The sequence below is a fragment of the Cyprinodon variegatus genome, unplaced genomic scaffold, assembly GCF_000732505.1.
Source record: "Cyprinodon variegatus isolate N-32 unplaced genomic scaffold, C_variegatus-1.0 Scaffold350, whole genome shotgun sequence".
NCBI classification, from domain to species: domain Eukaryota; kingdom Metazoa; phylum Chordata; class Actinopteri; order Cyprinodontiformes; family Cyprinodontidae; genus Cyprinodon; species Cyprinodon variegatus.
In genome coordinates, this window is record NW_015150803.1 from 460784 (window position 1) to 484779 (window position 23996).

At 38.3% G+C, this 23996-nt stretch overlaps 1 protein-coding gene across 1 annotated transcript in view; it reads left to right on the top strand.

The window, feature by feature from the left end:
• The first annotated feature begins 174 nt into the window (after positions 1-174).
• Positions 175-23996, top strand: part of specc1 (sperm antigen with calponin homology and coiled-coil domains 1) — a 67223-nt gene continuing 43401 nt past the window's right edge. Inside the window, exons 1-8 of the mRNA XM_015385844.1 lie at positions 175-1764; positions 4605-4812; positions 7086-7159; positions 10869-11044; positions 18196-18359; positions 19610-19710; positions 19799-19874; positions 21665-21812. Coding sequence (XP_015241330.1) covers positions 175-1764; positions 4605-4812; positions 7086-7159; positions 10869-11044; positions 18196-18359; positions 19610-19710; positions 19799-19874; positions 21665-21812 — 2537 coding nt within the window. The remainder of the gene's footprint in view (positions 1765-4604; positions 4813-7085; positions 7160-10868; positions 11045-18195; positions 18360-19609; positions 19711-19798; positions 19875-21664; positions 21813-23996) is intronic.

A 23996-nucleotide genomic window follows, 5' to 3' on the forward strand; every position in this document is an offset into this window, starting at 1 on the left:
TTGTTGTAATGATGCATATTATGCAACCCTCAATCATAAAAAGATTAAAATGGATAACAGATAAACACAGCTTGTAGCTTTTGTTTGCTCCTCAGATCTATGAGAAAATGTGAAGACCTGGAAAAGGCAGAAATTTGTTATTAATTTAAATAAGAAATACTGTTTTTTCCTAACATGGGCCTTATTAAAGGCTCACTGCTTTTGTTGTTTTGTGTTGCAGGTGTACAGACAAACAAGAAGTCTGGAATCCCTGCTCCAAGAGAAATTCCCTCCAAAGATCGGGTTTCTCTTAGAGATCAACTAAGGAGTTCCTCGACTAAAAGAATTGTTACCAGTTCCAGCACCTCCAGCCTCTCCACTCTGGCAAAGCAGACCCGTAGCTCCACAAAGTCCCGTGCAGATGCAGAAAGTCAAGAAAGAGGCCTCCTGGAGAACCAGGTGAAAGAGCTCCTTGCTGAAGCAAAGGCAAAGGATTTGGAGATCAGCAATCTGAGAACAGAGTTGCAGCGCTGCAAGAGTAAAACCTCTTCTCCTTCATCTTTACCCTCTCCCAGCTCTCTTTCCCACCAAGAGCATGCTGCTGATCATGAGCAGGGACAGATGGCTGAAGCCCTTGTCCAGGTTGGCGAGCTCAGGGAGAAGAACGGAAGGTTTCAGAGAGAGTTAGCAGCACTAAGGGAAGAGAATCAGACACTGAAGGAAAGGCTGTTTTGCTTAGAAGCATTGCCTCTTTCTAATAAAAACACAAGCTCCTCATCTGCTTCCTTGGTGAATGGGGTTCCTTCAAACCATCCAGCATCTCCAAAGGACAAACGCGTCTCTATTGCCAGCCCACTCAAAACCTCTGTCTCGTCCGGCTCGGATGTTACCAAGGAGTCACCTTCACCAGACTCCTCCGAGTTTGAGAAGATCCCATCCCGTTCAGAATCAGGGAGCAGTAGCATCAGTGGCGACGCAGTCACAGTAAACAGTTCTGGAGGCCAAGATGTGTCGGTGCAAAAACTAACAGAACAGATTCACAAGATGGAGGAGAACCAACACAGCACCGCAGAAGAGCTGCAGGCAACACTGCAGGAGCTCGCCGACCAGCAACAAGTGGTTCAGGAGCTTACTGCTGAGAATGAGCGTCTAGCTGAGGAAAAACGTCTTCTGCAGACATCGCTTCAGCAGCAGAGAGAACGTCTGGAGGTGCTGGCCCAGAAGAATGAAACGCTTGCTCTCAGACTTCAGGAACAAGCGCAGGCTCAGGCCCAAAGGGATCAGGAGATGGGAAGCCAAGGGCCTCGGCTGGCAGAGCTGGAGCAGAGGTATGCTGAGCTGGTTGAGAGCTCTCGATTCGAACGTGAAAAACTGGTGGACATCCAGCAGCAACTAACGGGCAGCTTGAGGGCTTTAGAAGAGGAACACCAGGAGGCTCAGGGTCAAGTCCGCCACCTCAAGGAGGAGCTGGACAGTTTACAGGTTCAGCTGGACAAGGAGGCAAAATGCAGTGGTCAAGCATCACAAGCTGCCGAGGAACACAAAGCAACAGCTGAGGGTCTCAGACTGGAAAACAGTCGACTCAAAGCACAGGTGGACATTGAGAGGCAGAAGATCGGTGAGCTGAAGGCCATGCAGAGTGCCAGTGACAGCACCGACCTCCAGAACCTGCTGGAGACTGCCCACTCCGAGAGAGACAGGCTGGAGGTGGAGCTGACAGAGCTGAGAGAGGAACTGCTCAAGGCCCAGGCTGAGGCCGAGCATGTGAGAGCCACCATGTCAAAGGTAGGAGAATCCAGCTAAGACACCACCAGCTGCTCCAGGATTATGTTCTCCACACGCATCTCAATACCTCACCCTTTGAATTTTAGTTACTAGGCGGTTACTGACTGTGTTCTAAAAAAGTTAATAAAAACAGGCCACTGGACTTTGTTTCTAAGTTTGAAGACGTTTTTCTTCCCATCCAGGAAACTTTTTCAATTCAAAATGTAAGGAATAGCGTTGAGTTCGAGGTTTTATACAGTACTCCATCAAAGCAAACTGCAAACTGAAACAGACGAATGGGTCCACCCATTTGGAATGGGGGTCGTTTGGCTTCTTTTGTTAGCCTGCAATGCAATGGGTTAGGGTTGAGATAATAGCGGTGAGGAATCAACGTAATTGCTGCAGTGTAGGTTTTTGAAAGCTGAAATCTGAGTCCAGTCCCTCTGTTTAAGGTTGTTTTTTCTTTGTTTACTTGGAAACAAAGTCCAGTGGACTGTTTTAAAAAAAAACTTTTTTGTAATGGCTATGACCTGGATGACTAAGAATCTTCTCCAGCATATGCTACTGACTGTGGTTATTAGTATATAGGGGAGTGTTGGTCTAGCTGTTAGAGCAGTGCGATAGTGCTCTGAGAAGGTTGAATGTACCCTGTTCGAACCCCACAGCCTGCACTCTGGGTCCCTGAGCAAGACCCTTAACCCCACACTGCTCCCTGGGCACCAAACAATGGCAGCCCACTGCTCCCCAAGTGGATGGGTTAAGTGCAGAGGTAAATATCTCAATTAAGAGATCAGTAAAGTTCAGTTAATGTTGTTGTTACTGATTTGATGTATCTTGGTTAATTATCTGTTTATCCTTAGTGAAAAAAATTAAAATTATTTTTACAGGCGTATTATCCTGAGTGTTACAGGAATTAGTGCGGCTATAGCTAACTTGGTTATTAAGTATTCCACCATGTTCGTCACAGGGCCATGTCTGTGGGCGTATTTATGATTATTGTACAAGACCAGAGGGGCTTAGTTGAGTCAAAATGCCACTAAAGTAACTATTTTAACTTAGATACACTTTTACAGGAGTCCACATTCCTTCTTAACATCAGACTTTTGCAGCCGTTAACAAGCTGCTTATTTTCCAAAAAGAACATTGAATAGTAACAAATAGTTACCATCAGCATCAGGTGATTTCTCCTAAATCAGGCCCCAGAAGGAAACCCAGACTCAAACTGCCACTCTCTCTCATTCAGAGGAATCCCAGATTTCTTCCAGGACAGAAATAATATGCAGTACTTTCACTTAAACCTTGGTTTATCAAGGAGTCTTTTCCAGCGGGAATGTGCCCAGAAAACCTCCCAAAACAAGTCCTCTAAAGACGCCCTCAACCCAAAACCCTCTGACCTGACTCCTTTGGACGTATAGCAGCAGCAGCTCGTCAAGCTCCTGGCTTCCTCAGCTATCCATTCACTATGTCTCTAGAGAAGACCGAGATTAACAGGTAGCAGAGGAAGACGAATAGAGGAAGTGTAGTCCTAATACAATACTAACTATTGGTTTAACATCTCAAGTGTTTTAAGTTGATTATGTTTATCAAAATGAGCTTTCAGTTCGTATTGCGGCCCTCCTTGTTATGTAAGGGGATTTTTTCCCCCAAAATGATTATGTGGCGGCAGAAACGGTGCCTATGAAGCAGGTTTAAAGCTGAGCCTAAAACCACACCAAAACAGCCCTCCTTTTGAAACAAATGCTGACAGAATAGTTCATAAAACTTTATTTAGTCAAGAAAAATGACATTTCACCAAATGTTTCGCGCTAGAAAATAATTATTTTTACATATTTATCACAAGTCATGATTACGTTTCCTAAAAAGATCACACATCCTTTCCTTTCTTTATATTATGTATCTCTAATTCTCACAGATTTTTGGTTTACATTTTTCGTCAGATGGTGTAAATATGGACGCATCTTCATTTTTTAGTGATCCCTTAAAAATCCCAAATATCATTTAAAAAACAGCCCTTTTGTAAGCTGCTGCTAATAGACCTACTTTCATTTCACTTAACTATTTTTTTTTTTTTATCATTTATGAGTTATTTTTGTTTCTTATTTTTACTCTAGAAAAGAAGTGGTTCAGGTTTATTTATAAATACCTATTGTTTTATGACCTTACTGCTCATGATATGTGTATTTTTGTCCTTTGTTGTCCTAACGTCTCTCTGCTGAGTCATGTAAATATGGATAGGGAGACACACCAGCACATCACTCTGTATTTATCCTCTTTCAAATTATAATCCTTTGTTTCTAGTCTCTTTGGTTTGGTTTTGTCTAAAGAACTACAAGCAGAGCAGTGCGTCAGGGTTGGTTCTACAGTGTTAGGTGTGTCTCCTTTAGAAGAAGAATGTCATTATTTTGGGAGGTGACAGAGGTGCCAGCAGCATAGCTGTATGACCTCTTGAGTCATACAGCTGTCCTCTGCCAACAGGGTGTGAAAATGAGGTGACTCCATTACTTCCCTGACAGACATCTTAACCCGTCACATCCCACATGGCGTCAGTTTTTAAGCACCACAAGTTCCTGTTATTCACTTGTTTAAGTAAATTATCCTCACAGAGATCTACCCTCTGACCTCATCTTCAATAACTACAATAAATGGGCCTTTTCTTTCTGTGTAGCTAATTTTATTTGATACTTTAACGTGTAAGTAGGAAAGACTGAAACAACTTGATTGGACTTTTAAATGTGTTTAGAAAAGGCAACAAAATATACATACGTACTACATACATTGGGACCAGCTCACATTGGCGTTAACTTTGTATTTAGGTTTTTAGTGACTGAGGCGGCCTCTGTGAACACTTTGTCCATACACAGGTGGAGGCTGCCTGCCAGCAGGTTCAGGAGAAGGCTGAGAAGAGAGAGCAGGAGCTGAGCCACCGGGTAACTTCTCTGGAGGAAGCTGGAGTTCAAGCGGAAAACCAAGTGAAGGAAATGAAGGAGACAATCTTTGAGCTGGAGGACCAGGTGGAGCAGCAGAGGGCTGTCAACTGTCACACCAACCAGGCTGTCCTGGATATGGAAAGTATGTACGAATAACAAGCTTTATGGTTCTGCACTGTTGGGTGGAGTTTTAACCTGCATTAAAAAAAAATCCAATTCTTTAATGTCTCTGATTGGATAATTTAGATATATTGCTGCTAAAGTAACACAGATGCGCTTGAAGATGTCAAACTGGAAAAAGAAAAAAAAGAAAAAAGAGAAACTGCATAAAATGAAAATACTCAACTGCAAATACTCGCAGGGATATAAACAACTTACTTTTCTGGAAGCAGTAATAGCTGTAACGTCAGGCCTACAGTAATGCACCATGCATCACTTCATGTTTTATAGTATTTTAGTTGTAATTGTGGCTGGGACAGTAAAGCACATTCTGAATTATTTCTTGCCTTTTTGGGATGGCATCATATCTTAAAACGCACCTCATGTTGTGTCTAGATCAGGGGTAACCAATTAAAAATCAGTGGGGTCCGAATAAAGAAAATCAACAACTAGTGAAGGTCCGTAGACATTTTTAATTATAATCCATTACTTTAAACAGAATTTAACACTGAAATAAAATGCAGGTGTTTATGCATCGATGTTTTACATTGATTTTTAAATAACAAATAGAAAAAATAGAAAGTTTTTCCTTTTTAAAATCTAAATTGTTTTTCAAGTAGAGAACAACCATCTTTCAGTTTGCTATATAGACAATTTCCTGACTCACTTTTTATAATAAAACACTACGGTTTAATGAGAGCAGTGGGCTTTAGGCTGCCCGGCTGGACTTTAAACCTGGGATTGAATGGAGACAAAGCCATTCTCAACCACATATCAAAGTGCTCATTTTGAGCCTGGATTGATATTTATTTTTGATAATTTATGGTGGGAATCCTGCTTCACAGCAGCAGGTTGAGCCAAACATACTCTAAATGTGCAGGGTCATCTTTGAGCACGCCATTTCACTTTACTTTCACTAGTGCACCGTGCTTCTTCCAGCAGTCCACACTTTCTCTTCTCTTTTTCTCATCGTCTTCTCCTTCTTTCCCGTCACCCTGTTTGCCACATGTTTGACTACTGTGTCTAAAAGTAGCAGCAGCAGCAGCCCTGACTGACGCAGCTCATTGGCTAGTTTGCATCATGTGCAGCCTGGTGCTAGCTGCTAAGAAAAGCTCTACCATACAAACAGGAGAACCGGCGCAAGTGACCTTTAGACACTGTCGTCAGACAACATGCAGTAATTTATAAATGCTTTAATTAGGTTGGGTCCGGATTACCAAGCAGGTGGGTCCGGATGCGGACTCTGGTCTGCTCCTCCGTGACCTCTGATCTAGACTATTGCTGTCCAAACTTTTTGCTATAAGCGCCTAAATTATAAAGTTTAAATCAATCAGGGGCTTGATTACTTGTGAAAACGACAAATTTAATCAATGTGTATTGAACCCAAGGTGTTTTTTGTTTCCAGATTTTAATCATCTGAAAAAAGTTGCATTAAAAGATATTGTGTATAATGCCAAGTTAAAGTTGGATGCTGCATCACGTTAACAGTGATTCACTTTTGCTAATCACTGCCATATTTTGATTGTTTTCCATACTCGATGACCACCTGACAGACAGCTGGAAATTCAATATCCTACATGTATATACAGTATATAAGGGGCTTCATAGGTAATGCTAAGATTATTACTAGTTGAAATAGTCAGTAAGTTGAACTTATTTTTACCAAAAGAAGTGACTTTAGAACATTTATCATGCCAAGGTGAGTAAATCTTCCAAAGTGCAGACAGAGCATCTGCACAATGTAGCATGAGGCTATGAATCCCAACATGCAAAAAATAAAGAAAACTGAACTTAGCGGCCATTTACTAAAAGGTTTTCACTAATGCTTTTGAAAATGCAAAGTATATTGAAATGTTGGTAGTATAAAGAGTAGAGGTATTTTCAAAATAGTCGTAAAGTCTGAAAGTAAATGGCTTTAACAAAAACTGAAGATTTACACATAAATATAAGATTTTGTAGAGGACTGGTTATTATTCCCTGTACTTCTCTCTGGAGGACAAATAAACATTAAGTAAGAAAGTGAATGTTACTTTTATCAATAGAAGTAGATTATATTGGTTTGATAAAATTATTCTGACAAGTATGTAGTACTTAAAGAATAATTAGTGGAAGCATGACTTTTAGAGTTGATAATTGTATAAATTGGCTGCTGTTTCTCCATCATAATCAAACTGTTCATAAAGCAGTGACTTCCTCTACGGTACGATTTAACATTTGATGAGCTGGAGTTTAATGAACTGAACTTTGCTGTTTCAGATCTTGTTAAAAAGCTTGAGGAGCAGAAGGCTGAAGCAGAGCGACAGCTGAAAGTTTTAAACAGACAGATGAAGGTAAGAAAGCCGCCAACTTTTTTTTAACTTTTTTTTTTTTGAACCATTTAGCTCAGACAGGATTGTTTAAAAAAGGAAAGCAGTTTTAGCCCTCCTTAGGAAATATGTATTTGCACAGTTATCAGGCTGAGGAAAGGTATGCAGAAGTTTTTGTTCAATTTAATTTACTTTTGGGCCAAAAATTCATAACAAATGTTATCTCAAGACAAATAGGTCCAAATCAGATCAAGTTATATAGTGTGTTCTGTGTTTCTGATAATGAAGCTTAATTCATTTGGTCAGTTCGGTGATTTTTCACTCTTCTTTAAATCCAAATCGGAAATAGGTTTTAGTGGCCAATGATGAAGGTCACAGGAAGTAACGAAGGACAGCGGGGTTAACCCCTACTGATGTCATCACAGCAAAATATGTTTTCCTGACAACTCTAATACGTTTCAATCCAGTTTTAAATCTTAAATTAATGTATGTTGTTTTTGACTATATGGAATCCACATATGATAGGATAGTATGATAGGAGATTGACATCCATTTGTTTTGAAAGCAGTCAATATTCCCGAGGAATATTTTTTTTGTCCAGTGTCACTTAAAGTTCAGGATGTTCTCCCAGGCCTTGTGGTTTCCTCCCTCACTTTCATGCCAAAATAAATCTTTCCACTGAGGAACTGCTCAAAAGGCTTTGTGGAGCATGTTGGTAAAGTTTTCCTTTTTTTTTTTTTTTTTTTTTTTTTTTTTTAAAAAAAAAAAAAAAAAAAAAAAAAAACTCTTATAGGTGTTAAATATCAGTGCATTGTCTTCGTTAAGATTTTTTTGTCGAGATGCAAGGCTAGGAGATTATCTTCTAGTTCTTAATCTCTGAATGTAAAACCAATCACATTTCACTCATCACATTTTGGCATTTTGACAATAAACCGGTTAAAGGTGCTACTTAGAAACAGCATTATGAGAAATGTTGAAGAGCCTTTTTTTTTGTTATTTGTTGCTTTTATTTTAAAGAGCTATGGCTTTGATAAATGCTGGAGCACGTTTAAAATAGATAATAGGTCTTTAAAAATATACAGAGCAAAGATACCTGTCTAACATCCCACAAAATGCAGGGTAAGTGCATTTGTTATTTCATGTTCATTGTACAATGGCTACAAAACGACATGATTTGGGATGCATTTATAGACATTTTACCCAAATTATAAGAACTGGAATTCCCAGCATTGTTGGTTCCTTTCTAGCCTTCCTGCTGTGAACAAGCAGAGGCTCACATTGGGCTGGGTCATGTTGTATTTTACCAGAGAGACAAAAAAAACTTATTATTTTAAAATTTTAGGCTGACTTTAATAAATTAGCTCCTTGTACGATTAGCTTTCTTAGATATAAGCATTAGGGCTGGGTAAAAAAATCAGTTTAATCGATTTCAAATCGATTCCTTTACATTTTTGCAAAATCGATGTCTAGGGAATGAGATCGATTAGTACAAAGATACACGAAAGATACACTCAAGATTACTTCAAGCCAGACAGCTGCAAATATAGCTAATAGGTTGACTGGAGACATTAACAAATGGGGGCTGACCAGCAAACACCCTGTAGTTGTTAAAGACAACGCTGCAAATATGGTTTGTGCAGTAAAGATAATGCAGCTCATGCATGTCCGAGTGAGTGAGGCTTCACTTTTTCACTTCTCACAAACAAGTTTGCACTTATGAGACAGTTTTGTTCACATCTCAAGTTTAAACTATCTGATTTACAAGTTTGCGCTTTGTGTTATATATGACAGGAAAAAATAAAATAAAATGAGTATTTTGAAACAGTTGAACCACTTCCATTATTGTAAAAACAGATCGAATCTAAATTAATCGATTTAGAACTGTATGAATCTAAACTGAATCGATTCAGGACTTTGTCAAAAATACCCAGCCCTAATAAGCATCATTCTCCATGTGTTTTCCCAGGAGAATGTAGATCCTAACCTTTACTGTGGGATTTCCAAGTAGCTGTCGGCATTTCCAATTTCATCCTGGTGCGAAATAGAATTATTTAAAAGGAGTAACTTTGCTGTAATGTGCAGCTTTTTTAGGACCTGCCAAAGGACGGTTAGTTCTGGCTCAGTCTGTGTTTTGCCAATATGGCTCGTATGAAGTTCTGGTTTGTTTTATACCCCCCAAAGAAGTTCTTAAATAAGAAACGACAATAGATCAAACTGACCAACCCCCTCCAAAGTCAAGCTCTTTGCTGTTATCCGGCTGAATGTAGAGCCAAAAGGGCAAGCATGGGCTGAACTCCTGTCATGACCTAAACACAGCTTCAAGGTTTGTTGTAGAACAGCCAGAACCAAACCTGCAGTGGATTTTACAGTCAGGGACTGAAAAGCAATTTTCATTAATTAAACTAGATGGAGCAACATTACAGGTACGACCGCGCAATTAATCATTTATTGATTAATCACATTTTCTTTTTATGAAGATAAAATAATAATAATAAAAAAATCTATGTTGTTGACGATTTTACCAATCCACCTTATGGGCTTTCATAACAGACTGACATCATTTCATCACTTTTTGTTCTTAGATGTGTATTCATAACTCATAAACTGTATATATATGTATGTATGTGTGTATGCATGCATAATATATTATACATACATACAAAGATAATTGTTTTTTTATATCTTGTCTAATTGTCTTCTTTATATCAGCTTTTAGCATTATTAGGACAGTTGGCATGAGAAGCTTGAGTGAGCAGCCAACATTCCTCCATAGAAAATAAAGTTTAGCTTTTAGGAGCCTCCTAAGCTTTTCCTGTTTCTTTTCACTGCATTTTTAAACACCTCAGTGTTACTGAAAAGCCCGACCTTTGAGTCTTCCTCAGTGAGTATTTTACCAACTTCTACTCTGAACAGGTTTTGTTGTTTTTGGCATGTGCACTTCATTCACAGATTGGGAAAAATAATCAGATTAGTAAATTTTCACTTGACGGATCATTGATCATGTCCCCCAATGAAGAAAATCAATCCCATTATGGTCACAAGCTGATTTCTTATTGCAGCTTTAGTTAAAATATAGGGAAATTTAATTATAACAACAGTTTGCTTTTTCACTCTATATACTTTTTATGGTATGCGTTTCAGACCTAAACTGCAGCCAAGAAAATCCCCATCTGGATGAAACAAACAGAAACGTACAGCGTTTGTATCGACAGATTAGAAGAATCATTGCTTTTTATATTTTTATTTTAAATGTCATCCAGTCTTTTGTCTGATTTGGTGTTATAAGTGTGCAACAATCATTTATGATTCTGGGTAAAAATCCAGACTGAATCCTGACCGGTCTTTAATGTGCAATACATAATAAAATCCCAAAGGATTTATAATCCTGTTTAATCAGCCAAGCATGGCCGCCACAGGCCTTTAAACCCTGAGATTTATCTATTTTCCAGATTGTTTAAAATGGTTCTTGGCCGCTGTAATCAAACCAATCTTTATAATAGAAATAAAACCTTTTTATTTATTCAGGGACCCTGTGGAGTGATTCATTCTATTTTTTAACGCAGTGCTTTTGAACAACATTCCTTTAGGTATTTTTAGCTTTTGGTTTTGGACCACTTATTTGAGAGTCTACGGATGGTTTACCCTTATTTCCTGTGTTATTTCCTTTATTCGTGTTTGTATAAATTAACTGGTGTGCTTAAATCTGAGCTGGTCCATGTGTTTATGCATTTAGGAGGAAAGAGATGAGTGGCGGCGATTTCAGGCAGACCTCCAGACAGCGGTGGTGGTGGCCAATGACATCAAAGTGGAAGCTCAGCAGGAGCTGCGCAGTCTTAGGAGGCAGCTGCAGGAGGAGCAGGATCGCAGCACGAAGCTTTCTGCAGACCTTCAGGCCATGCAGGGAGTCAGGTACTATCCTCATCATGATCCCCTTTTTCCACCCACACAGCCATCTCCTCCAGCCTCTTCAGGATGCAGTTCTTTTCTCTACGTATACAGTGATATGACAAGCCTACTAGAGTCCTGCCAGATCTCAGCACATCGCCATTCTTCAGATAGGCGTCCCAAATAATCTATACTCTAAAGAAAATTTTGTTCAAGAGGTTCCTAAATTTTCCGCCTCTTATTAACAGATGTTTTTTTCCTAGACGTAAATAAGAGTTACAGTGTTTATGATTCTCGGATTTGGCAGACTCTGTAGGTCAATGAGCCATCTCCTGCAGTTTTATTTTCCCTCTCTATATTTACTCCTTTTTAAGCTGCTGCCCTTCCTCTTTCCCTCTTTAACTTATATTGTGATGTGTAGCTAAGCAATTCAGTTTCACATTCAGACCTTGAAAAAGGTACACAGCTCTCTAATCATCCATCTGTGACATAAAAGCACATACTACACCAGTTTATCTCTTTTTTTTGTATGGTATGCCCCGCTGTATGGTGTTGGGTATGTAAAGCATAAAGTATTTTTTTCCATTTATAAATGTTCATGTCACAGCCACAAAATTAAACAGATTTTTTTGGAGGGTGAATTTATGTGTTAGAGCAACATAATGTAGTAGATAAATGTGAAGAGATAGAAATGTAATGAAAAAAATTGTTAAATTCTGGCTTGCAATGTTTTCTGTCAAACCCCCTATTTGGTAACTTCAGAAAGTTCTTGTTTAAGGAAAACATTCCACATTTCTCCTTATTTTTATATGTAAAGATATTTTAAAAACTCAGATTTTCTGTCAGCTTAAGAAGTTTGACGCATCTCATCAAATCCCAACGAAATACATCGAGGTTTGTGGTTGCAGTGTGATAAAAGACTAAAAAAGTTTAAAGATTCTGCTTGAAAGTGCTTAAAAACAAGCATATCTTTGGTTTATGTATGAGTATAAGAAAAAACTGCAACAATATAAAATTTGTGATGGTTTCTAATCGTCGATCATCAGTGTAGAAGAGTCTAGCTGCTTGTCTGACACTGATTCTAAATCTTTAAATCAGTAAAGGAATTAGATAACTTGTTTGAAACCAGAAAAATACTTCCTTTAACATGGGGTAAGGTAGAGAATTTAGTTATTGGCGCTAGACTATATCTCTATCACCAAACTTTCCCCAAGAAAAGATGTTATGCTGCGTCCGCTCCCCACCTCCATCAGCTCCCTGCGGTGTCTCTGTTAACGATGTCCATCTGATGAGCCTGGAGTCCAGGTGAGTTCCCAGCCAGCCTGTCTCCCCATGCCTTGTGTGCTGCTGATGCTCACTGACCTTCCTCTCTGTGCTTGGCTTCACGCTGTCCCTTCAGCCTGTCTGACTGTCTGTTTTCTCCATATGCTGGCTGACTGCACCTTTAGGGCTACCATTCCTCTCCGGTTTGCTTCCTTTGGCTCTTTTTAAGTCTGTAGTTCAAGTAGATGTATCTGGTGCCACCTGCTGTTGATTTCAATGAATAACATTCCTACTTTTTTGATGAAAAAGCAGGATGAGATGGCTGCACTGGCATGACTGGACTGAACTCATGCTGTTTTTACGATTCAGATACATTTCCATAGCGTCTCCATCACAGGGTGATCTGACAGAATGAGTGTTTTTAATCTAATGAGGTGTGCATGGAAGAGATGAGAAAAAAAAAACAGAGGTCTGGCTTTTCAAAATAACATTAAGAAGCAGTTTTGTTTTGTTTTTTAGACCTTGTATGTTATGGATTTTAAAATGTCTTCTTTTGTTTTGTTTTTTTTCAGGATGAGCACTGGAGCCACTTTTGATACCAAGACTGCAGTCGAAGGGCACTAGAGAAGTTCCTTCATCCCAGCATCCTGTGAAGAAGACAGTGTTATTGTTGCACTTATATTTTGTGGAAACCAGTTTTCTTTTGAGTCACTGTGCAGAAGGACTATTTGCCACAGCTTCATCTTTCTTATTTGGCCGAATTATTTTTGGGGACTTTTAAAAAAGAAAAAAAAAAAGTACAGTTTTATTTTCTCACTGCATACTCTGTGTCCGTATTGTTTCCTGTGTTGTGGTCTACATGTTTAAGAGACTTCTTTTTATGATGTGTGAATATCTTTTGTGCCTTTTGAGAAAGTTGAAAAGATGGGAAAATGTTAAAAACTGTTGTGGATAAAAGGCCAAAAGCTGTTTAAGGGTCGGTAAAGCGTTTGGATTTTACCATCATTGCAAGAGCAGGGAAACAAAAACCAGTTTGTAATATTTCTTCAACCCCTGGCAAAGATATGGACTCACTGCTGCATGAGGAGCTTCAGTCTCTTCTTTTTCTCAGCTAAAACATGGGTCAAAACCAGCTTTACTTCAGAAATCATTCCTGCTCACAGCTTTACGTCAACAAACCATTAAAAAAAAGCAATTTGCTGAAAGAACAACCAAGCCAAAGCAGAAATTAAGCCAAAACACAAAAAATATATAAACGTTTTGCATTTACGATGAAAATCCATATTTATCAGTACATTCACTCCAACTGGTTCAAATTATGTAAAACTATATCATGTAAGGTGCTTTTTTCTATCCAATTACAAATCAAATATCAAAAGAATAAATGTGAACAAAATAACTTGTAATTAAACAACTTTTAGTTTCATCACCACGGCGACTTCTGCATACAGTGCCTTGACTTTGGTGCATTTTAGGCTTAAAACATAAAGATCTAAAATTGTAATTCTTTTTAAAGAATCAGCAACAAGCGGGACAAAATCATGAAGTTCAATGAAATTTATTGGACATTTGAAACTTTTAACAAATAAACAGAGAATTGTGTGTGCAAAATGATTCAGCCCATTTAGTTTATACTTTACAGCGCTACCCTTTGCTGTTATTGCAGCTGCAAGTCTCTTTAGGTTTGTCTCTATCAGTTTTTCACAATGAGAGACTGAAATTTTAGCCCATTCTTTCTACTAAACAGCTGGAGCTCAGTGAGGTTTGATGGAGGGTGCTTGTGAACAGCAGCTTTCAGTTCTTTCCACAGATTCTAGATTGGATTCAGGGCTAGACTTTGACTTGTCCATTCTAACACCTGGATATGTTTATCTGGACTGTTCCTCTGTAGATTTTGGGTGTTTTGGATCATTGTTTTGTTGGAAGATAAATCTCCGTCCCAGTCTAAGGTCTTTTGCAACAGGTTTTCTTCCAGAATGGTATTTGACTCCATCCACCTTTCCTGTCCCTAGAAAGCAGGCCCAAACGATGATGCTGCCACCACCGTGTTCTACAGTACAGTAGGGATGGTGTGTTTGTTCTGATGAGCAGCGTTGCTTTACGCCAAAAATTTGGCATTGTTGCTAAAAAGTTAGATTTTGGTTTCATCTGGCCAGAGCACCTTCTTCCACGTTTTTTCTGTCTCCCAGGAGGCTTGTGGCAAACTTTAGACGCGGCTTTTAATGGATATCTTTAAGAAATTGCTTTCTTCCATAAAGGCCAGATTTGTGACTGATTGTTGTCCTATGGACAGAATCTCCCGCCTCAGCTGTAGATCTCTGCAGCTCTTCCAGAGTGATCATGGGCCTCTTGGCTGCATCTCTGATCAGTCTTCTCCTTGTTTTTTATAAAAATTTAGAGGAACGGCCGGGTCTTCGTAGATTAGCAGTGGTCTGGTACTCCTTCAATTTCAATATTACAATTAGAACAGTGCTCCTTGGGATGTTTAAAGCTTGGGAAATCTTTTTGTATCTAAATCCAGGTTTAAACTTCACACCATTATGTTGGACCTTCCTGGTGTGTTCCTTGTTCTTTATGATGCTCTCTGTGCTTTAAACAGACCTCAGACACTATCGCAGAGTAGGTGTATTTATATGAGACTTGATTACAGGTGGATTTTATTTATCCTCATCAGTCATTTAGGTCAACATTGGATCATTCAGAGATGCTCTCTGAACTTCTGGAGATAGTTTGCTGCACTGAAATTAAAGGGGTCAATTAACTTAGCACGCCCCACACTTCAGTTTTTTATTTGTTAAAAGTTTTAAATATCTAATAGATTTCGTTCTATGTTATGATTGTATCCCACTTGTTGATTCTTCACAAAGAATTACACTTTTATATTTTTATGTTTGAAGCCTGAAATGTGACAAAGGGTTGAAAAGTTCAACGGAGCTAAATACTTTTAGCAAGGCAAAGGTATAGATTCTGGATCCATCACTCTGGGCCTCACTTTTGTTGTGAACTGGTGCTATATAAAAAGGCTTAACTAAAATTGGACTTAGACCAACTTTATTGTCATTTTGTATACACAGAGTGTATGCAAAATGAAATTTTGTTTATACAGCTTTACAACGGTGAGCAGCAGCTTAGCAGTGAAAAAGAACATTTCCATTCGTTAAGTGCAGCCAAAATTAACGGAATATTCAGCCATCGTTTGGCTTTAGGACTCTAGATGATCTTCTTGGTCTGAGGTAATTTCCTCAGCTGGAAAAAGTAGGCTGGTCTCTGCCTCAAGTGGACGAGTTTACTTATCGATGAATCTTAATCATGAAAGAGGATGAAAGTAGCTGTACTCCAGGCACTGCTCTGATATATGCTGTGGTGAAGGAGCGAAGCAAGAAAATCAAATTATCTTTGTGTTTTGATCCTTGTGAAATATGGAGCATGACTAAAATGTGAAAGTCAAGGTTGCAAGCAGCTGGAATGAAAGATAGGGTCAGGAGTAACCTCTGAAGGGAAGCTTGAAGTATCCGATCATGATGCCTCCTTGGTGTCTACCTTAGTTTTATTTTTTCTTACAGTTGGTAGACCTTAGAGCTGATTGCAAACCCACCACAGTAACTAAATGTCTCTTCTGGACAGTTAAAAACTCATCCCTGCTTGGTTTTAGCAATCTTTAAAATGGTCTTGATAAAGTATGCATTCAAGTTGTGGTTCGTTACTTCAGTTCGATCCCAGCTGATTTATTTGTTCCTCAAACATTTGCTCCTGTTTCTGTCTTTCATTTTCAAAGCTTATGACATTTCTATGACTTCCTGACATTTGCTATTTTTTTTATCTATGTGGATGCCTCTCTGTTTTACATTTGTACCCTTTCCATTTTATTTATGCTTCCTCATGGATGTAGACACAGCTACCTGGGAGTGACAGAGTATCTTCCACCACATTTCAAAGATGATTTAATTTTTTTCTCCCTGCTGTTTCAGCTGACACTGCTCTTATGACCAGCCACAAATCAACTTGTAGAATTAGATTTCTTCACCAATTTATTTTAGAAAAAGATGCTTTTTTCTCACGTCCTTTTGATCAGGAAAAAAGTGCAATTAATTAACTCTGTCATGTAGTCCTTAGAGGCTTTGATATAAACACTGACAACTGTTCTTTCTTCTTATGTCGCTGGAATACAGTGCAGTTTCATCTTGTAACCTCTAGATGGCACTGTGCGTCTCAACATTTACATAGATCTGCTGTTTTATTTTTTGTTGAGAAAAAGATGATTGTTACATACATTTTATGATGTCATGCCAAATTTATATGTAGCTTAAACATTTAAACAGTTTACCTCTGGACCAATTTTTATTCTATTAAAACCAAAATCCTTAAAATTAAAAATTCATTGACCAATAAAACTGTGTCCCTGAAATATTTACAATAGTTAAAAATGATCTATCTTCTATATTCCAGCTTTTTAGAAAAAAAAAAAGGATTTTTATTGAATTCTTATACTTTTGACCACATGGTTTAAAAGATTCAGATGAATGAAATGGTTTTCCTTTTAATATAGATCTTTCTCACACTCTTGGAACACATTGTAGGGTTTGAAGGTGCCAAATATCAGGTCCTTCCTACCAACTGATTTTTAAAAAGCCATATTACGCAGCCACAGTCAATGGTACTGGTGCTCAAGCTTAACTTATGAAAGACGAGATGAAGTGTTTAAAGGAATCCTTCTATTCTGGTGAGAGGTCCTGTTCGTGTTGTGATAATTTATTTTTGCCGACTTAGGCTTGGCTGTTTTTATTTTTTTCTGTATTCTATGTAAATGTGACTGTTGTTCTTTCGGTCAATGAATAAACAAAGTTACTCCAGGCCTTTGGCTTTTGTTAATACATCAGACTACTCTACAGACCACTCATAAAAAAATCCGTAATCTCACACATCACATTCTGCAACCTGAAATCCACTTTGTCTGGACCAGTGTGTGAAAAATGACTTCATTGCACAGTCGGGTTAGCAATCCTTAAAATGAATACAATACATGCAATTTCTTCATAAATTATTCACTCCTCTTTAACTTTGTACATTTTCTTGTTCAACCATAAGTTCTTGTGTATTTTAATTGGTTATTATGCAATATACAAAGTGGAATACTTGTGAAGTAATAGAAGGGAACGTTCATTAGCAGAGATGCACAGTTACAACATGAAGGTGCCAGGCCCTCAGATTAGTTTTTGTCTTTCTTTTACACCCACTCACGGTAAAGATATTATTGATTAGGATGGTTAAGCTTAAGAGTGAGTGTGTTTATTATGATAAAATGAAAGAAAAGGGCTGACAGAGAAAATGTCAGTTGATTTGATTCCCTGCAGTTATAGAAAGAGCCATAAGAAGTCTTGGTTGGAGTAGATTATCCTCACAATCTGACTCAAATTGGGAAAATATGAGAATTGTGTGAGTGGATAACAAACCAAGCACATCACACAGAACACACCATAAGGCATGTTCATGTGGAAGAATGAGTCACTCCCATTTGTCTAAATACAGATTAATCATCTGTGTAGGATTTACTTAGAAAACTGAATTAAAATGTCTTTGTTCGGATTTAAGATAAGATTAACCAAATTGACTTTTTCTTCCACTTTACAGTTATGATGAACAATTATGTGTGGATCTATGAAATGATTCTCAGGGAAGCTATATTGAAGTCTGGATGTTTGTGACCAAACTAGAAAAAGTTTCAAGGATTTCTAAATACTTTTGTAAAGAGCTGTTCCACTTCATCTCATCAGAAAAATAATTGCACTTCCCATTTTCAGAACATGCATCATCAGGACTTGCATGAAGGGTTTGGATAGTCTAGTCGTAGCCTGATCACCACCATTATGTGTTGCTTGACTCTATGCAGCAATCCTGTTTATTGTGTCTGCCAGGTCCCAAGGTGACGAGGGGAGAGTGTTGGACTCCAGCAGCAGCAGCCAATGGTGTAGCACCTCCATGATCCCCAGCACAGCCGCCGACGCCAGCGAAGATGCCAGCTCCGAGCCTGGAGCTACTGTCAAATCCCTCATTAAGTCCTTTGATACAGTTGGACAGAGTGAGCACGAAGCACCTCCACACACAGACCCAAACACTGGCCAGGCATCCCATCACATCAGTGTAACTGTAGAGGAGAACAGCTGATGAGCTGGTGTGGTCTGCAGCATGCCTCTCTGTCATTCCTCTGAGCTGAGAGGGGATCATTTCACAGTCATAAAAATAAGATGTGCTTTCAATCTGGGATAGATGAGGTGTTATTACACCTTTGCAGATGGTTTCTTTTAATGGTTTTACTCTCAGCATCTAACAGGGAGTACAATTAACAGGAGCTACTGTTTCTAAATTCATAGTAATACAAAGATTTAAGAAGTTTCTGTGGGCCTCTCCGTCATTTCCTTTAGAAATTGAACCACTACTACGATAAAAGTAACTAGGACTAAATTACATAGAACCTTGCCATTTATGTACCTGGACCTAATTTGTGGGATTTCAAACGAATCACATAATGGGGATTAATTCTGACTTGAAATATAGATATAAAAAAGATGTATTTGCAAAATAAAGATTAGGAGCATATAGCATTCATATTTATTTTGTCCAGTCATACTTTTTTTCTACAAGCTTTCCACCCGTAAAGCTGTACTCTGTCCAATGATTTATGATTGCAATGTGCATCACAAAGCCTTTGGCAAACTTACCAGTCAGACTTCAGGCTTTAATGTGATTTCTCATGGCTTCCTTTATGGCGCTCCTTTCAGATTTATGTAGGGTATAACTGATAGATGTTCTGTCTCCACATGAGTTGGGGGATCTCTGCTGCTCCTCCAGAGCTCCATGGGTTTATTGGTAACATTTTCTTTAACAGTACATTAATAACAATGTAATAACAGTGCAAGTTACTAGTTACAAATAATAGAAAATATTATATGGTAACCTAATGGTAATCATCGACCAAACGTCTCCATTGCTATTTAGTAATATACAATTGTAATAATTATGTTAATTACCATAAAATTATAAACCTTAATTTTAGGATAATTACCAAATAAAGTTTTTCTTGTTACTAAGTAATATAGTATGACTTGCTATGTTATTACCATGTTATTACAATTTTATTGATGTACTGTAAAGAAAGTGTTACCGGTTTATTGACTTGGGTTTGGTTTTACTATTTCTATTTTTGAAGGTGGGTAAAACATTGTTCTTTTGGTTTCTTGACCATAACGATGTTTTCAGTCCAACTACTTTGTGCTGCTGAAAATCTACAAATCTAAGCTTTTGCACCATAAATGATCCTGGGTTTTACAGATGGACCTTCTCATGCGGTTCAAGCGCCTTCGTCCCTGAGGAGCCCTCTTAGTGGGATCCCCGTACGCTCTGCACCAGCTGCAGCTGTCTCCCCCATCCAGGTATCTAAAATCACAAGTTTTAAACACTGAATCAGCTTTAAAACTTGATGAAGCTGAGCTTGTTCCTCCTTTCTTGGCATCTTTTCAGAGACATTCCTACATTAAACCATTGTCAAAGATGCTGGAAAAAAGAATAAACCGTGGCGACTTCTCTAATCCTCGAGGTATGTAATACTCAGAATGGTTTTGAGACAAAGTAACAAGAAAAAAATGAAGCCAAAAGCTTTAGTGCCGTCTTTAACAGACATCCCTAGTCGACCCTGTACTAATATCCTGGTTATGTCCCTATGAGGATCACCGTCCCCCACACATCATGACCGAAACATCATGACTGAGGAAACAGTTTATACTAAGGGTGCAGGATGTCTTTAGTACGTAACGTGGCCATGTGCTGTAAAATATTAAATAATAACCTCCTTTAAGGCAGGTTTTTGATGGCATCATCGATTCATCTCCCACAGTGAAACTGACCTAAAACATGCTTAATAGTAATAATAGAATATTGGAAACAAATGTTTCTACTCAAAGTAAGTCAAATATGTGCAAATCAAGTTTTATCGTTGATGTAATGATTTATTATTTTTTATATTTCTCTCTATAATAAAAATGAACCTACAATAAAAAATAGAAACTGCTCATTCCTTTGTTACTGAACAAGCTTAGATATTTAACAGGGGGGTTGATCACTTATTTTCTAGTTTTAGTATGGCGCCTGTGTGATGAAAAAGTCAGCATCATGCAGTTTGGAGCTCCTCCCAATCTTAGCTGTGATAATAAGTCTCCTAAAGTTATCTTCTACTCTTTTGGTTTCAGTTAATTCAGCTGATTTCCCTTGAAAAACCAGTCACTACAGTATTATACACCTTATGACATTTACAGTCTGGTCACTAGTTTTTTTTTTATTATTAATTTATTGAATCAAGCTGAAACTAAATAGAAATATTTAAAACTTTACTGAAGGTTCGTGCATTAATATAGCTTTAAAGTTAGAGTTGCATGATGTGTTTAATCATTATTGCAATGCGGTTTCAGTGTCCACCATGTTGCGGTCGTAAGGTTCTGCTTTTGATGCCATGCATTTATGCTCTGCATGTCATTTACAAATCTGGTTTGTTGCACAGATGCTCTATGTCCTTCATTATCACTCTTAAAGGGGCCTAGTTGGGTAGTATCTCATTTGAAAAGAAAAAAAAAAAACACTAAAAACATATATAATCTTTGAATTAAATCATGTACGCTGAGGGTTTATGCTGATGGTGTTTACTTAATTCATTTTAACCTGAAAAAAATTGCATTGAGGAACATCAGCAGTAATAAACATTACTGTACGCCACCCGTCGCCATCTAATGGTAAACTTTTTCTCATGAGCACCTTGGTTTTCATCTTTGATCCGTTCTGATTCAGCACTCTGAAAATAGCCAGCTTCTTCAGCGATGACTTTTAGCCAAACTAGAATAGTAATCTCACCTTGTGATGATCTGTGGGATGAAACTTGTCAAAGGGACGGCATGCAAGCAGAAAAGTCCCAGAAGACCAGCGCACTCTCACCCAGTGAGTGGACACAGCTGACCATCAGATTTTATTGTCTCCTGCTAAATTTACATGTTCATTCAAATTCCTGTGGCTCAAAGACGGATTTTAAGGTCAAAGTTCTGCTGACTCAATGTTCTCATTGAAAGTGAAACGAATGGAGACAATGAAACGCTAACATCCTCCTTCTTGGACTTTAACTGTTTTCTTAGAAAAACAAATACTGTAAATGCAGTACCCGACTCTGAAAATGTGCTTTAATAATTTGTGGAAGATTTGTTTCCAAAGCTCCCCTGAGGAGCTGTTATAGAAACATAGTTTCCTGAGTGGAAGCAAATATTTCCAGGATATGCTCTGTTTTTTGACTCTTTTGTCACATTCTTCTGTGTCCACATCCGTCTCTTGTCTCCTTTGATTCTGCAGATAAGTTGTCAAGCTTTGGTGAGGACTTGAAACCAAACAGCCTCATGAGGAAGAGCCCTTCTCTTGAGAGTGTGATTAAAAGCCCAGTTTCCTTTAGCAGCCGCACTGCGTCGTCGTTCAGCTACGGTCGAGGAAGCAGCAAACTCAGGTACTCTCATACTGATCTAAAAATCTGCTTAACCTTTCAGCATAAATACAAGAAAAAAATGTGTAAAGAAGCGCAGCAAGCAATAAAACCAAAGCATAATTTTACAGAAACATAAATTCATGCATAACATGTTTAAACCTCTCATTTGTCTGCATTAAATTATTGATGGAGAAAATGATGTTGCTCAGAAACAGAAGTGCCCACAAAACCATTTGCACCTAATTTTTTTGCACTCAAAAGCTGCTTTTATCTATTAAGTGTTATTAATTATTTTCTACTTTGTTTTTAAGATGATAAGATTGTCTGACTATTTTTCAGCAATTCAGGTCTTTCTGATATAGATATGTGAAACAGATGCTGACAAAAAGAGAAAGACAGAAGAACAGGCCATTAAATGTTAATTTTTATAATTAAAGTTGTTGGCTTTAAAAAAAAAGGATATAATCTTTGATTACATGATGAAAAAATATAATTATTAAACTATTTTGTTTAGGCCCAGAAAACTTTAGGCAGCAAACCTTCAATTAAATCAACCCACTACTTTATTTCAAACAGACGACAAATTCACCTTTACCATTCACCCTACATTTCTTTTTGGCTTTTTTATAGATGATCAAACAAAAAAACTCCTTTAAAACAGGAGCTAGTCTTACAAGAGTTAGATTAAATGCAATTACATGCATTAAAGCTCTCAAATGCTTGGCTCATGTAAAGGAGAACACCCTCTTCTTCTGCCAAAACCCAGCCAACATTAATAAACTGTGGTCGCACAGACACAAAGCCCTGTCTGTCCAAATCTGACATCATGCCATTACCGAACTCTTTGCTCCCCATCATCTGTATTTACAGTTTGATTAGTGCCACAGGGAACGGTGCCGCTGAGCTAATTGTCTGCGACTGCACGTATGCCTTCTTCTCAGAGATCAGCCGCATCTGTTACCGTGTTACTTGTTATGATATAACTGCAAGTAGTGAACACTTATAAAGTCTTTTCAAATAGGGAGGAAAGGTGTCTGCTTCTGGCGTCGAGAGGATCAAGAAGTGAAATAATAAATTCACTTTATTTATATGGCGCCAATTTCACAACACATCATCTCGAGGCACTTTACAGTTAGTTCAGTCCAAACCCACATTCTTGATCCAGTTGATCCTATTTTTCTAAATTTTCAAATGGTTCGAAAAAGTTTTCTATTTAAGGTTTTAAATAGAAAACCAAGCAGATTGCATCAAGCCATTAACTCACAGAGTTTGCTCCTCCTGGATGAGCCTATAGTGACAGCCTTGTGCTGTTAAAAGCAATCCCTCGATGCTGAGCATGCATTTACAGTCATGGCCAAAAGTATTGAGAATGAAACAAATACTATTTTTCACATGATCTGCTGCCCTCTGGTTTTCATGTGTGTATGTCAGATGTTGTCATCACATACAGAAATACAATTGCTATCATATTATGAGTATCAAAATGTTTTGATGACCGTTAGAATGAGTTAATGCAGTCAATATTTGCAGTGTTGATCCCTCTTCTTCAGGACCTCTGCAATTCTCCCTGGCATGCTCTCAATCAACTTCTGGACCAAATCCTGACTGATAGCGGTCCATTCTTGCATAATCAATGCTTGTATTTTGTCAGAATTCCTAGGTTTTCGTTGGTCCACCCGTATCTTGATGATTGACCACAAGTTTTCAATGGGATTAAGATCAGGGGAGTTTCCAGGACACTGACCCAATATCTCTATGTTTTGTTCCCTGAGCCAGTTAGTTATCACCTTTGCTTTATGGCAAGGTGCTCCATCATGCTGGAAAAGGCATTGTTCATCACCAAACTGTTCTTGGACGGTTGGGAGAAGTTGCTCTCAGAGGACATTCTGGTACCATTCTTTATTTATTGCTGTGTTTTTAGGTCAGACTGTGAGAGAGGCGACTCCCTTGGCTGAGAAGCAACCCCCTCCATGAATGGTTTCAGGATGCTTTACAGTTGGCATGAGACAAGACTGTTAGTAGCGCTCACCTTGTCTTCTCCAAACAAGCTGTTTTCCAGATGTCCTAAACAATCGGAAAGGGAATTCATCAGAGAAAATGACTTTACCCCAGTCCTCAGCAGTCCACTCCCTGTACCTTTTGCAGAATATCAGTCTGTCCCTGATGATTTTCCTGAGGAGAAGTGGCTTCTTTGCTGCCCTCCTT